General features: G+C 49.3%; 1 protein-coding gene across 1 annotated transcript in view; it reads left to right on the forward strand.

The window, feature by feature from the left end:
* Nucleotides 1-13510: 13510 nt before the first annotated feature.
* The window catches only part of GALNT18 (polypeptide N-acetylgalactosaminyltransferase 18), a 385185-nt gene continuing 382360 nt past the window's right edge, over nucleotides 13511-16335 (forward strand). Inside the window, exon 1 of the mRNA XM_004711547.3 lies at nucleotides 13511-14113. Coding sequence (XP_004711604.1) covers nucleotides 13879-14113 — 235 coding nt within the window. The 5' untranslated portion in view covers nucleotides 13511-13878. The remainder of the gene's footprint in view (nucleotides 14114-16335) is intronic.

Below are 16335 nucleotides of genomic sequence, written 5' to 3' on the forward strand. Positions count from 1 at the left end.
AGTGAACCAATAAATGTGTCACACCCTCAACTACATTATTGCTTAGAAGGGTCCCTCAGCCCCTTGCTCAAAGCCTTTTTCTTTTTTTGTCCTCACTTCCATCTAATTTTAATAATTCAGTGGTTTGTTTTCTCAACTTGTAGCAGAGCTCAAAAATAACCATTTAGTCAAGAAGTGGAGAGTGTGCATACAGGGGAGGCAACATGGCAGTGGTGGAAAGTGACAGCTTGATTGCAAGGACACACACACACACACTCACACACACACACACACACACTCACACACACTCACACACCGCCACATAAAATAAACAAAAGGAAAACCAACCTCACTGGCAGTGAGGAGCCAGGTGAGTTTTGAAAATAATAACATTTACTGTGCTGTATGACAGATGCGTCTTTCCAATCCTTACCTTGAGGTTAAAAGTAGGTGAAACCTCTTCATTTTACAGACAGAGAAACAAGTTGGATGGGGTGTTCAATGGCAAAGCTCATAGTCCGACCCCCCGTGGCCTTCTCTAAGGTCATTCTAGCTTTTGATGTCTCAGGAAATGCATCTGAGTCAACAGGAACAGTAAAAACGCACAACAACCCTTGGTGGAAAAATCCGGAAAGGGGAAAAGGATGGTGCCTGATTCCCTGCAGCGCCTGGGAGCCCGTGGTAGGAATGATCCTAAGATGGCCCAAAGCCGGATGCCTGGTCTTCCCTTTTCTAGGAGCAAAGGCCAGCCCCGTGTTTCCGACTCTCCCCAGGTGGGCCTCCTAGGACGGAAGGGACGGCAGCTGGTGCAAAGCCTCTGTCTGCGCATGCGTGAACTGGGAGCACCAGCTGAGGAGAAAGGCCACACCAGCCATGGGGGTCGATGACCTCCCCCAGAAGCTGCGGGGACATTTTCTAGACAGCTGCAGCGTTGGAGGCACTCAGAGAGCTCCCGTTACTAGGGGCCTCTTCAGAGATGCACTTCAGAGACACTCCCACGGACCCTGGCCATGAGGAAGGTGGCCTCCTCGCTCTTCTCTTGGTCTGCGCTCCCAGATCTCCAAGGGTTGGCATTCCCTCTTGTCAGTGTTGTGGACCCGGGAGTGTGCATGTAATGCACTTGGCCTTTCGGGCACGGTCCAGGCACCCAGCCTTCTGCAAGCGTTAGCCTCCAGGCCTGTGTGCAACCGCTGACCATGGTGGCTTTTCTACAGCAATCGGAAGTAGGGTCCAGAGCTGGACTGGTGGAATGCTTTGGATTAATTTCTCTTTTAAACAAAAGTAATAATAATTTCCACCAAGGGTTGTGTGACTTTTTGCTTGTTATTCGTAAGCAGATTAAACACAGGTCTTATGAGCTGGTATTTGTTTCTGATCTGGAAGCAGAGGTAGGAAAATCTTGGATGAAGACTTGGGAGGCATTTTGAGTCTCCATCCTTTGAGGATGTAGACACCTTTAAGGAGCCTGATAGGAGCTCTGGTGGCAGAGCGGCCCCACATTGTGCTGACCACAAGGTCAGCAGTGTGCAACCACCAGTGGACCCAGCTGCTCCCTGTGAGAAGCCTGGGATTTCTCCCCTGTAAAGTAGTGAACTTACCAGGGCAGGTCTTCCTTGTACGATTGAGTTGCTGCGAGTCAACACCGACGCAGTGGCAGTGTTTTTTAAGACTCTGGTGATGCAGCGGATCTTACGGTTGCTGTGAACCAGAGTAGCCTTGCTGGCAGGGAGTCTGAGTTTTATTGGATGGTGTAATGGGTAACTTGTTGGATACTCTGAGGAGAAAGATGACGCTTTCTACTCCCGCAAAGATCTACAGTCTGGGAAACTCACAAAGGCAGTTAACCTCTGCCCGATAGGGTTGCTATGAGTTGGAATTGACCAATAGCAGTGGATTTGGCTGGTTTTTATCACCTTCTGGTTGGGAAGTGAGTTTTTAGCCCACTCTTTTTTTTGTTGTCTGTTACTACAATAAATACATTTTTTTCTATTCTAGTTATTTTTTCAGGATGTAGAAAATAGTAGCTTTTGCTGCAACTTGTTAAATGCCTTAAAAATGAGAACACATTGGTGTTTATTTGGTATTTATTTCTCTGATTTGAGATTGATCAGATCATCTGAGAATAATGACATTTTATCATTCCTATTAGAATAAAAGAAACACGTGTTAGTGTTTTAGGAAAATTCTCAGGCAGAATGACCAAAAAAAGGGAACAAATAAAGACATTGAGTTTTGATTATCTGAAGAGTCTTCCTCCATATGGGATTTATTATTCTCTGACAATATTAGATATGACATTATCAAATTAAAATATTATTCATTAATCTGGTAAGTATTTATTTAGTATCATGATAAACACTAAAAGTATTATTATGAGTAAAACTCCGAGATTCATTTTTGCCCTCCTCGAGTTAATAGAATTTTGCATTTGAGTTGCGATGCTGGAGAAGAACATGGATTGCTGACAGGACAAACTGATCTGTCTTGGAAGAAGTAAGGCCAGAGTGCACCTCAGAGGCGAGGATGGCAAGACTTGGTCTTACGTACTTTGGACATGTTGTCAGGAGAGACCAGTCCCTGGAGAAGGACATCGTGCTGGGTAAAGTGGCAGAGCAGTGATGAAGAAGAAGCCCTTCGAGGAGATGGACGGACACAGTGGCTGCAGCAATGGGCTCAGGCATAGGAACAAGTGTGAGGATGGGGCAGGACGGGGCAGTGTTTTGTTCTGCTGTACATAAGGTTGCTACGGGTTTGAACCCACTCTATCGCAGCTAAGAACCACCACAGAGCCAATAGAAGAAAGTAACTTACCATTTATAGTCCAAGTGAGAGAGGAAGGCTATTAGGCAGGGTGGTGGTGGATGAGATGGAGTAGTTGAGATCAATTTGCATAATTACATGATTAGCAGTAGAAACCAATACAATTGGATAGGACTTGCGGAGTAAAAGCGAGGGAAAGGTCAGGCTCTAAGCTTCATAACTGAGTGGCGGCTATCATTCATGTGGGGGGGGGGGCGCATGGAAAGAGGACCAGATTTTGGGGGGCAAGGAAAAAAAACACTAACCCGTGAGCTTGGTTTTGCCAGTTTGATTTTGATATGGTTTTGAATCATAAGGAGGTATATGATATAAGGACAGCAGGTAATGGGTTATACCTCTATGGAGTTGGAGGATTGACCTGATTGGAATCATCTATTTATCAAATCATCAATATTTTGGACTGTAGATATCTACATTTGGAAAGACCACAATAAGAAAAGGGGTGGGGGGAAGGGCTGGATGGAATCTTGAGTAGCTACACGATTTAATGACTCAGAGAAAGAGAATAGGTTGGCAATGAGGAGAGAGAGGCTGGAGGAAATTCAGGAGAGGGTGTTGCTTTAGAAGCTGAGGGAATTTACTACTTTAAGGAAGACAGGGAAGTTAATCATGTCTCAAACGGCTGGAAGGTTCGGTCAGATTAGGCCTGAGAATGCTCACTGGATTTAACCATGTTGCAGCCACTGGCCACAACACCAAGCGCTATCCTGGAGATGGCTATCATGGTTTTGGAAGTGAAAGGAAATATTTTTGGAAATTTATTGGAAAATAAGTGAATACGTGCAGTTGTCTTTCAGTATTAGAAGTATCGCAAATAAAAACGTCGCCCGCTACGCATATAGAAATAAGCTTTATTTACAAGTACAGCCGCAAAATGCAGGACTTTGCCATCCATTAGCTGCTGGAATGATGGAGACCCGGAAATGAAGTTTGAGTAGTGTGGCTACCTACTAGGGGCACGGCTCTATTGCTCTATGGCCACGCTCACAAATCCCTGGCAAACGGAGCCCAGACATAGGGGAGAACGGCTGGCAAATACCTAGACACACTCTGGGGTTTGTTCTGACAAGAGAGTGATTGTATTTGTATCTGTAAATACATCCTGTCACACCAGCCCATCCTTTGGCACCTGCTGGGACTGTTTTCTCTGGAACCATCCATTTGAGTACTTTGTACTTTGGGGCGCCTGCATTTGTCTCGGAACCAAGTCTACTCAAGTCCTTTGATGACACATGCCACCATTCTCTGCGGAGAGCCTCTGGGCCTGCTGCAAAGGCAAGCTGTCCCCAGCTCTGGTCTCTGGCTCTGTCAGAGCAAGCAGATTGTTGACTGTCTCCCAGCTGCTTCATGCCACTTGCAATTTGTGCTTTCTGCAGAAATCACTCTGTTCGGAACAAGCCAGTCACCTCGCTGTTGTGAGAAGGTTGTGCATCTGCTGAATATTTTATTTGCCATCTGGCTGGCAGCAAAGCACAGCATGTACTTATGGGCCAATAATGCTCCAGACCGTCATCCACCAATCCCGGAAAGGTCACTTGCTTTTCTCCTCCGACCAGGCTGGCTCCAGCCATCTCCCACACAAGGCCTTTGCTCTTTCTTTGAGGATTTGTGAAGAAGGTGTATGTGCAGGAGAACAGCTGAAGGGGATTTCTGGCCTTCTTACCCCAGCATCAGTGTGGACTCTGGGTATTTTCCTAAGAAGAAGGGCATTCATTAGACTAGCTGCTCTTTCTACCTTTCGGAAGCTCACATAACGGCATCCAGAGAAAGCTTCTTTCTAGGGCACAGGGAAATCTGTACTCTATTTCTGCTATCAGCAGGGGCTCCACAAAGGTGATTTCTCCAACTTCCACTTCACCAATGAGATGCTCTCTTGGAGTTTGTGAGAAGTGCTGTTTCCACTCGTCACAATCCCGTGCACAGCAGCACAAAACACTGTTCCTCCTCCCAAGTGCTGTCACGTTTGAGCCCATTGTTGCAGCCAGGGTGTCAGTTCAGCTCCTCCAGGGTCGTCTTTTCTGTCCTTTACCAGGGACTGCTCTCTCCCGATGCCATGTCTACAGGACATCTTTGCTTCTAAGGAGCGTTCTGGATGTCTTTCTTCCAAACAGATTTGCTTGTCCTTCTGGCAAGCCCATGCGATTGTCAATAGCCTCTACCAGCACCACAATTCAAATTCATCGATTTGTTTTCTTCAATTTCCATTTCTCATATGCATATGGGGGGATTGGATGAAGGAGGGGAGAGCTGATCGCTCTTTTCCTTTCTCAAAGGAAAGCATTCACTTAGGGTTTGATAGCCCTTCTTTTTTTATTAATTGGGATTAATACAGATACCAAATCATTCCATAATTCAATCACATCCAGCAGAATTGTGCATTTGCTACCACAGTTTCCAAACATTCTTTTTTCTATATGAACCCCTTGACATGATCACCCCTTCACCTTGTCATGCCCTCTGTGTCCCTCTCCCCCACCCCCCAAACCCTTATTCCAATTGCTGACTCTATAGGTCCATCAGCTCCGGTTTTCATACATCAAAAACCGAAAAAACATAGTGTTGTAGTTTCAACAGTCTCATTTGCAGTTAAATCTGCCAATTAGTCTTTTTTGGTAGATATTGTTGCTAGTTTCTGTCAAGTTGATTCTGACTCAAGACATGACCCGGTGTACACAGTAGAACATTCTGTATTTTTTTCTGGACCGTGGCCATTGGAAGTAGGTCAACAGGCTTGTCTCCAAGGTGCCTGTGGGAGGATGTGAACCGTCTATCTTTTTGCTATTGTTCAAGGAGTTAAGATTTTGCATCGCCCAAGGACACCTTCATGGAACATTCCCAAACCCAAACTCACTGCCATTGAGTTGCTTCTGACTCGCAGTGACCCTAGACAGATCTCCCTAAATCTGAAGAAGGATGTGATTGATATAGAGTCTTGAACTGGCAGGCGGAAGACCTCTACCACTGTTACTCATGAATGCTTGATCAGATACTATTTCTTGTCTGTAGAATGGGTCTAGCAACAACTCGCTTGGTTCGGGTTTCGTGAAGATGGATAACAACAAGATATGTGCATAGAGTTCTTCGTGGATTAAGCACTATTGGCACAGCCACTTACCTTAGAGATCTAGATGGTTTAACAAGACGTGTTTCTGTGCTGTGTCCATCCACATGGGCCTTACTTATATATTGCAGGAAAAAGCTGCACTCATCCTTTTAAGTAATAAAACACTAAAAAATACATACAATTCAGTTCCTGGACTATATGCTGGTTAGGTTCTTACATATATGTTATCTAATATATATCACTAATACATATCATTATGGATTGGAAGTAAAATACCATGAAATATTATTTGAATAAGAGAGTCCTGTACTACTTAAACTAATAGTTATCAAATGCTTGCGATGGACTGAGTGCCAAGCTTCACACATACTATGATTTCCTTTAACCTTCTTGTGGTAATTACGTAATTTCATGTCAACTTGAAGTGTAGGGGTGGAGTCTCACCTGTCAATCAGGTTACAGCCTGATGGTGCCTCTTTGGGTGTGACCTCCTCATAAGGAGGGTCCTGGGAACCTCCCTCCCTCTCTCTGCCTTCACCTTCCTGTTGATGCCCCATGGATACCTAGGTGAACCCTGGAGATTCGTCCACTGCCATTAGATTCATGGGGATTTGCACCCACTGGCCAGTGGTGTTCCTGCATTCTGCATCATTGCATGCGGCTTCATGAGCCTAACGAGGGACTTATGGACTAGTATCAGGCTTGTGGACTTGACTTTGACTGGGCTGGGATGTTTTATTGATGTATAATTACTTCTTGATATAAAGCTCTCTCTTACACATATATGCATATCACTGGCTTTGTTTCTCTAGTCAACCCAGCCTTACACACTTCTCTCTGTCTCTGCGAAGTTGGTACTACATTTTACTGAAGAGGAATTTCAGACATGAGGATTTCAGTAACTTTCCCAGCTCATAGTAGTAGTAGATGGCAGATCTGAATTCATGTCCCAGCGTGTCTCTGTTCATGTGCATAACTAAAACATTCTAGAGCTTTCCTAATCCACATTTCTTGTTGCCAACTGAGCATCGTTTCAAAGAACAGGAGACTTGAACTTTATAAAACCCCCCACCACATCTGCATTAGCGGATGACTATAAAAATGGTATTTATGCAGACTACACAAAACTGAAACAATGGCTCTGGCATCAAAAGGAAGAGGTGGTAGCCGATTGTATTCTCGACTTTCACAATATGATGAGAGTGGTGATGGATCCATGATCAATCTCATTATCTTTCTATAGGAAATGCCTAGATCTAGCATGAAGTGTTGTGTGTGTGTGTTTCATGTATTCCTTCCATCTGAAAAAAATTTTCCTCCCGCGTCTTGCTGTCTTCCCTATTGCCGTAAACCACAAAGGAGCGTCATTTCCCGGATGTCAGAGAACCATCATGGTGAATGTCAAAGCTTGAGCTGTGCTTGATTTGAGTGAGGGGTGATATGCTCAAGCCAACCCAGGTATAAGAGTAGGCTGCCCATTGGTTGGCTAGAGGTAACTTTTATCTTGATGTGAGAGATGAGCATATTGGCTTAAACAGGTTACAAAATTAGTTCAGGTCACAAAGCAGGACTGTCACCAGGACAGAGCAAAGCTCAATTCAACCCAATAAATGGTTTTTGAATTAAAGGACAACAGTTCTAATCTCAGAAGCATCATCCAAAGACTATCTACTGTACAAATTCAGAGATTACAGATGAACCTAGTGAGAAACTCACAAGTTGGCCACAATCCTTAAGCCTGGTTCTTTTCACAAAGAAAACCTACTGTTGACATTTAATGTGTTTAGCTTCTCAGGCGTTCATGTGTGTAGGAGAGGCCTGCAGAAAGTTCCTGGACAGATGAAATCAAAAGGTCAGAGGACTCTCCCATGAGCTTTCTGAACGCCTCTGGAGTGAAACACCTGGAGGCTTGGTTACATTGCAGATTTGATTGAGTAGATGTGGGAGGGGCCTGCTATTGTGCAGTTCTGAGAATTCTTCTTATAAGCACTGGTGCTATTGGTCCATGGACCCCACCATACCAAGTTACAGAAATGACAGATCTATAATTTTATAGTTATTGCTAAATTCCATTCCAAAGTGCATCCTCATCAGCAGACTGTGTGTGTGCTTATTTCCTTCCATATTCTCTTCAATACTTGAAAATAACCCCATTAAAATTATTTGTCAATATGATGGGATAGACATATGGTATATATATTAAACATTTTATTTACTGATTACTAATAAGCTTGAGCATTCTTTCATCTGTTTATGAACCATGTATACTTCTTTTTCTTTCGGATGCTTTTGTCTCTTTATGGGGTTAGATGAGTTATTTATATATTCTGGATATCAGGCCTTCGTCTGTTAAATAGTTGACGTTTATTTTCTCCAAGGTCTGAAGACAAATGGGCATGACGCAGAGCTGTCCAGGGATTGAACTGATGTGGAGCTCATCAAGAGTTGGCTGACCACCTATTGGGGAGGAGTTTGGTGCCTCCCTCAGCAGCCTGCCTGCATCTTTCTCTTTTATATTAATATAGAAGATAAGTGCTTTCTACGCTGTATCACAGTGTGTTAGCCTCCTCCATGGAAAAGTGATCTTCTTGAAGGTAGCTGGCTGGTCTGTGAGTCATCTCTGTATCACCAGTACCCACTACAGGGTCTGCCCGGCACAGAGGAGCTACTCAATGTATTTAGTGGATGATACCTGGAGAGAGGTTCTGGTAGCACTGACATTTAGCTAAGAGTTGCTTTGGATCTTTGAATGAAATTTTCTGAGACTGTAACTCTTTACCAGAGTAGAAAACCCCGTCTGGTGGCTGGTGGTTTTGAACTTCGGACCTGGAGGTTAGCAGTCCCATGCCACCGGAACCCTGAAATGAAAGAAGAGGCGTTAGAAGTCAGGTTCTAGGACCCTTCTCCTACTAAGGTCAAGTTTCATCTCTTTGGTGGCTTGTCTTCACATTCACTGTTCAGATACCTAGGTGTTCAGAGCGTGCAATATTTAAGATAACAGCCCTCCTTCCATAGTACACTCTGAGTACTTTCCATATATGAATATGAAAATTCTCACAACATCCTTATGGGATCTGATGCAAGAATTCTTATGGTCCCCCTTTAAAGAAGGAGAAACCAAGGCACAGAAACTAACTTGCACAACATCACACAGCAAGTAAATAAAAAAACGGCTGTATACCCAGGCTGCCAGTCTCCCATATTTGTGCAAGGGAGAGCATATGAACAACACCAGCTAGATGTGGCACAAAGTAAGCACTAAGTTGACATTTCTACCCCAGTAGAGTATCTTTTCTGTCAATGTTATCTCAGACCAGTGACTTGGCAGAAGCCAGGCCCGGACCTCTTGTTCCTTCGAGCCTGTGTCTCAGACCCTGCTGGAAGCCCCAACAATCCCAGTTCTACTAGGAAGCAGGCAACTCCACTTCTCACACATTTCCACCCAGGGATCTAGGCTTTCCACTGCCCCACCCATTTCCTTCCCTTTAATGTTCCAAATACTAATTAGTGCTACTGACCCCAAGGCTTTGCATGGTGCTGCCATCTGGTGGGTATAAATGACCATTGACAGACCTCTCTGATAGTGGACTTCTGTCCTCCGTGAAGATTGGACCGCACTCCTTTGTAATTCTCAGATCAGGGGACTCCCCTCAGAATATGTCAGCAATTGATGGCTAGCCTCCATGAATAACTATGGCTTTTTCCAACTCTGGTATCAGAATTCTCTGAGTGGAGGCTTAGAGTTAGGATGATAATGTGGCCTGTGTTTGTGGGTGAGTCTTAACTAGCTTCTTCGCAAATGCCATCAAGAAGAATGTGTAAGAAGATGAGTGAACCCCAAAGGTTGTATTGGGGGCATCCAGTGCTTTTTGGAGGTTCTTTGAAGTACATACTTGCCTCTGGTAGCAGGGGTAGACTGAAGGCTAAGTTCAAATGGTAGGGAAAAGTTTAGAGAGCTACTCTGTATTGGAGTATGATCTCAGCCTACCCATGTCTGTCCTCTGATTAACTCTTGACAATGAACCCTGGGGCTGGCTTTAGAAAAATTCAGGTGAAGGAATGCTTAGAAATTTAGTTAAAAGACCCAATTTGTGATTCAGGGACCAAGAATAGTCTTCACAGCAGCTTTCCAGCCTCAGGAAAGAGTTCATATTGGCCTGATCCTCCTCAGGATGAGACTGTGGTAACCTGGCTGAGGCTTAGGGCAACTGGTCATTTAGACAATGCTTCAGGGGCTCAGTAACTACTGTCGGACGCAATGGAATTGATCTAGGGGCCAAAATCTCAACTATCTGTTACCCAGGTATTGTTTACAAGGGGGCATAACTTCCTTTGGCCTGTGACTGGCCAGAGGCAATGGCTAAGTCTCTTGACTCCCTTATTTAAATCCAAGGAGTTGGAGGATATTGGGTAATTTGAGGACACTGGGAGTACCCATAGGATCCCTGGTGGTGCTGTGTGTTAGGCATTGGACTGCTCACCACAAGGTTGGTGGTTTAAACCCACCGACAGTTCCCAATGAGAACGATGAGTCTTTCTTCTCCCATAAAGACTTACAGTCCCAGGAACCCTATACGGGGTTGGAATGATTTGGAAACAACTTTCCCTGGCAGTGGGATTGGTCTGGTTTAAAGAGCCCTAGGAACCCTGGTGCTACACTGCTTAAAGTGCTCGGCTGCCAGCCAGAATTTCGGTGGTTCAAACCCACCAGCTACTCCCTGGGAGTAAAAAAAAGGTAGCAATCTGCTTCCGTAAATATTTACCACCTGGGAAACCTACTAGAGCAGTGGTTCTCAACCTGTGGGTCATGACCCCTTGGGGGTCGAATGACCCTTTCACAGGGGTTGCCCGATTCATAACAGTAGCAAAATGATGAAGTAGCAACGAAAATAATTTGTTGGCTGGGGGTCCCCACCACATGAGGAACTGTATGAAAGGGTCGTGGCATGAGGAAGGTTGAGAACCACTGCCCTAGAGGCTGTTAGTTTTTGTCTTGAGGGTCAAAGGCTGTGAGCTTGGTTTGGTTAGCGGTGGAGGTCCCCTGATACCAGACCCTGAAGGCATTCCTCCATGTGGAACTTTCTCCAAATCTATGCAAGGTCCTTGGACGGCAGAATTCATTTGCTTTCAACATTAACCTAAGGGATGGGCTTGGAAAAGTCTGGGAATCTGCTATCATCAATATTACAGCCGAGGAAACTATGAAGACACTTTACTCTGTAACGCGTGAGGGCCCCGCGAGCCAGAATTAACTGGACTACATTTTTGTTTTTTATTTTAAAGAAACCTGTACAGATCATTGCACCACTGATGGCGAAGACAGACCTGAGGAATAAATAGAAAGGCAATGAGCTAGAGCCCCGCTAGCCAAGATGAGCCCCTGGCTGCCTCTAACTTCAGTTCCCGTTCGTTCCCATTAGGGGAGAGGGCCTGATGTTGGTTAAAGGAGAAATGAGGTCTGACTAACCAGCAGGATGGAGTTCCTGGAGCCCAGCTCTGCCTGGAAGCAAAGCGGAGCTCTCCCCCGAGTCCCCACTGTGCGTCCTGAACTAATGGGAGCCCTTTCTTGAGTATTCTCTCCCTGCAGCTTCAAACCAGTGTTTCAGCAAGGAATTATGGACAATCGCCACAGGGGACATCTAGCTACAGTGACAGTTTGTAACTTGCTCAGGGTCACCTACTGGCTTGCACCGCCAATGCCTATTCGCTGAACCGGTCACCTTGACGCTGACATTTCAGAGGGAGGAGCCTGCACTTTCTTCTCCTTGTATTTGTCCAAAGTTACAACTGATCTTAGAGGACTAACTGATACCAAACATGTAAAGCCACACAATCCCCTCTGTTTTCTCCTTGAACTTGATTTTCGAACTTTTTCCTTTTTCTATTAAGGATGTCAAGAACGAGTCTTGCTTCCTTGCCCTCTTGCCCTTTGGTGGTTTAGAGAGAGCTTGGGAAGAGCTGACTTCCTAGGGCTCCTTCCTGGAAAAATCCTAGAGCAGAAGGAACGCTTAGACCTTTTGCCGTTAGTGTCCTCGAGCCGGGACTGGTAATTCTATCCCAAGGCCAGACAATGCTGATCTGAACATTGTACTTCCACATGGGAAAGGGAGGGGCAGGTGCTGTTCCCTCACTCAGGCAGTGTGCTTCTGTCTGCCTGGGATCTTTTCAGAAATCCCGTGTGCTCTCTCTCTCTCACACACACAGACCACACACACAAACACATACACACTATCTTTTCCTTCTCTCCTTCCAATCCTGCCTACCCTTCCCTCCTTTACCTCCAAGGAAAGTGAAATCTTCCAGGGTCTCTACTGTTTTCACAGCTCCTTTGAGGAGAGGCAGTTTGTAAGCAAAAGCACTTGATTGGGCCAATTAGGCCGTAAAGTCCCCCTTTTTGGTTCTGACCCTCCCCCTTTGGTGGGACCAGTTCTTGGACTCCAGCGAAATCACCTGAGTACCACTCTGGCTGGTTCACAACAAGCTGGGCACACAGCAGGTGGTATCCCTAGCTCCAAAGGCCAGGAAAATGCCCACCTCCACCGCCACCCACCCCCCAGGTGAGGAGGGAAATCTGGGTTTAAAAAAGTCTGTGTTTAAAGGAATTCTGTTCAGGTGCTGAGAAGTGGGTGTTCAGCAGAAGGCAGCGATATGAATAAACACTTGCTCTCATAACAAAACAGTGTCACTGCCCGAGTCTGGGGGTGGTCCGAAGCTGTCAGTCACCGTTCTCGCCGGCTGCTCTCCCTAATAGCATAAATAGCAGGTAGAGGGGATTTTCCATTCACAGAGGGTTGAACGCCTCCCCCAGGGACCTTTCTATACAGCTTCTCCCAGGTACTGGGAGAAGCCTGGAACCACAGGAAGAAAATCGACTTAAAAAAGAAAATCCAGATGGAGACAAAAGCTTTGCAGCGTGAGCTGCTGCTGCTGGTGGCTGGCCCCGAGACATACATCTCCTAGCCAGGAGCCCAGTGCGTCCTCTGGGAGATTCCCAGGGAGGCTCACTCCCTTCCTGGTTCCAGGTGGGAGAGGTTCAGGAGGCCGGTGTGTGGTGGGTGTAGGCGGGCCGGCACGGTGGCGGCTGGAGTGAGCTGCAGGGCCTGCCTGGCCCACGAGCCCCGAGTCACTCTTTGCGTCTTGGCAGCCAAATAAAGGTTGAGGTGTCCGCGGGTGGGATCAGCGCGAGAGGCCCCACGCCCAGGGTGGGTGAGGAGCCCTGAAGCCCCTGCCGCCCAAAGGCCAGAGATTCCTGCGCAAGAGCCAGAAACGGAATCCTCTAGAGGCGGAATCTCCAGACCCGGAGGCTGGGCTGGCGGCACCTTCTTCCCGGGTGCCTCCGGCCTGGGGCAGCGGCGCGGGTGGAGGCTCAGAGGCGTCCCTGCGGGGAGGGAGCCAGGGGCGGCCGGCGGGTGGGGCCTGGGGGTCGGACTCCGCCCTTCGCGCCCTCCCTGTTGGTCCGCGGCGGCCCAGCACCGGCCCCTCTCCAGTGCCGGAGCGCGATTGGCGGTGGCGCTTGTCGCTCGGAGGGGGCCGGGCCGCTCTGCTCCGCGGCTCTCCCCGCCGCCGCGGCCGCCACCGCCGTCCTTCTCGCAGCGCGGGCCGGTCGCACCGGCGAGGCCACCGGCGCCGGGCGATGGGGAGCGGCACGGCCGCGGCCCCGGGCAGTGACAAAGTTTCCCAGACGCGCGGATCGAGGCGTGCGGCTGCCGGCCGGCCGTGACCTCTCTGGAAAGAGCTTGGAGATTTTTAATTTGGGGGGAAAAAGCAACCCCCCAAACCCAAACCCACCTCGTTTCCTTTGTCGAGCTCTCTCTCCAGTGGGCAGCGGCGAGAGCGGCAAACTTGGGCACAGCGGCCCCACAGCCAGGGCTCTGGACTTGGGAGAACCTCGGGACTCAGGTGCTCCATAGCCCAGCGGCCCGGGGTGTCCTAGTGGGGTGTGTGAGCGCGGAGTCGTCCGGGACGCACGGCGAGCAGGGGCCCCCGGGAGCGCTCTATGGAGGAGGGAGCCCAGAATGGTGTGCACCAGGAAGACCAAAACTTTGGTGTCCACTTGCGTGATCCTGAGCGGCATGACCAACATCATCTGCCTGCTGTACGTGGGCTGGGTCACCAACTACATCGCCAGCGTGTATGTGCGGGGGCAGGAGCCGGCGCCCGACAAGAAGGTGGAGGACGATAAAGGGGACACGCTGAAGATCATGGAGCGGCTGGACCACCTGGAGAATGTGATCAAGCAGCACATCCAAGGTACTGGCGCCCGGGAAACTTGGGCGGCCCACGAGGCCCCGCGTGCGCGCCGCGGCTTGGGGGGCGCGGGCGCGGAACCGTCTCAGCCCAGGGATCGACCGCGGCGTGGTGGGGGCCGCAGACGCCTAGGGGACTGCCTGTCAGCTCCTGCTTGCAACAGGGACCCTCCGCGTCTCCAGGGCCCACGTGTGTGCGCGGGCTGCACGCGCGGGCGTGTGCAGCTCGCTAACGGTGTGGGGGCGCGCTGCGCACGTGTCCACGTGTGCTTGTGGCTCCAGGCTGGCGGCTGGCAGGCTGGCGGGGTCGCGTCCGCCTCAGGGTGTGAGTGCCAGTGAACGTTTGAGTGTGCACCAGAGAGCGCGTCTGGGCAGTCCCGCTCAGCTGGCCACTGGGAGGGCCCAGGGCGAGATGCCCGCGCAGCCCCAGCTGTGGACGTTTTGTTCCTTCAGGCTGCGGGACAAGCTGGGACTGGGGAGGTTGCACCCACCCAGCCCTGCCCCAGCCCAGCTGTGCGTGGTTCGCTGGAGGGGTGGGAATGTCGCGGGAAATCCGGGGCGATGGGGGTGGGTGGGGGGGCAGGTTGGGGTGGCTGCTGGAGCCGACAGCAGTCCTCATTCCCAGGCCCAGGGGTCCAAGACCCTGTCACTTCCCTCCAGGAGTAGGTGTCGCCCTGGGAAGAAGGGCAGGAGTAGGGGGTCTGTTCACTGCAGTGGAGGCTAAGCCCTGGGCCTCCAGAACCCCTCTTGGGCCGCGCCTTCCTGCAGCGGCCGGCGGACGCTGGTTGAGTGAAGGCCCTTTCCTCCCGTAGCTCCACTCCCAGGCCCAGGGGGAGGATTGGGGGCAGCGGACAGACCACGGAGGATGGGCCTGGGGGCTAAAGCTGCATCTAGCGGTGGCGCCCAGGCTAGGGAAGGGGCCAAGAGGAAAGGAAGGTGAGGGGCGCTCTCCCAAGGCTGAGCTGGCAGAGGCAGAGGACAGGACTGGGGGGGGCGCCGGATGTGCACACACACTCGTGTTTCTCACGTTCAAGCTTTTCCCTCGCCTCCCGGAGCCTTCTGCTGCCCTAGAGGTCTGAGCCTAGTTCATCTGGAAACCTGGCAGGCTGGCAGGCTCTGGGTCCTGCAAACAAGGCAGACAGACTTTGGCAAAGAACGATTTCGATGGGGGAATTTCACTCCCAGGAGCGAGCTTCTGTTTACACGTGGGTGTTTGGATGCCAGCCCTTGCACCTGCTGCCCCTGCTGGGGTAGGCGCCGCTGCTCTGTCTTTATTTTGTGCGTGTTTCCTCATGTGTCCAGGGCACTTCCATCCCTCGGGAAGTGCCAGAGAGTACCCTGAGGGATGCCCTCTATCCAGCTTGCCTCCTGAGGGAAAGACTTCAAAACAAGCCCCTGGCTCTGACCCTTCAACAGAAAACGGATCCGTTGGCGCCTTGCCTTCATCCCTGCCTCTGCTTTCTCCACTTGGTAGCTGGATCCAATTTGTCTACCTGATGGGTGCCTGTTGCTGTTATTTCTTCCTGATCCTTCCCCATCTCCAGTCTCTGGATTGACAGTTAATCAGCACCAGAAGCACCATGTTTGCCCCCCGGCTGCTTTAGTAGGTTCCCAGAGAGACCCAAGGCCATGCCTTACTTGGGCATTTCTCCTTTGCCCACAGATTTTGAGAGCTTTCTATTGGAGCCGTTTGTATGTGTGCTTGCTCCTGCAGCACACATCTCTTCCTCTTTGCTGTCCGGCCAGACACTGCTCTGTAAACCCACGAGGGAAACACAGAGTGGCCCTGCGCCATGCTGAGCACAGACTGGGCCACGGTGCTTTCAGGATTCTAAATGAAAACGCAGGCCATGTTGACCTTTAAAGAGCCTTTGCAGTGTTGCCCCGTCCATGAACCCTAGAACCATGCATTGCTGGGACTTTCAAATACACACCTGAAACCTTGGCAATATATGGGTAAAGAGGGGCAACAGGGCCCTAAAACTGTGTGCTGGGACAGTTCTTTGGTATGTGTCCACTGTTCGCACGGTGATTCCTGTAGGGAGAGGGACAGTTACTCTGGTGGTGATGAGTTACTCTGTTGGTTGTGTTGTGACAGGTCCCCCAGGAGGCTGTAGCTACCCCTGAGCTAGGATTTAGAGAGGATAGGTAAGTTTGGAGGAAGATGGGACAAACAAGATGGCCAGACTCTTGTACTTGATGTGAGTTGTTTGCATGCCCCCCCCC

The sequence above is a fragment of the Echinops telfairi genome, unplaced genomic scaffold, assembly GCF_000313985.2.
Source record: "Echinops telfairi isolate 266 unplaced genomic scaffold, ASM31398v2 ScPeMD7_60;HRSCAF=208, whole genome shotgun sequence".
NCBI lineage: Eukaryota > Metazoa > Chordata > Mammalia > Afrosoricida > Tenrecidae > Echinops > Echinops telfairi.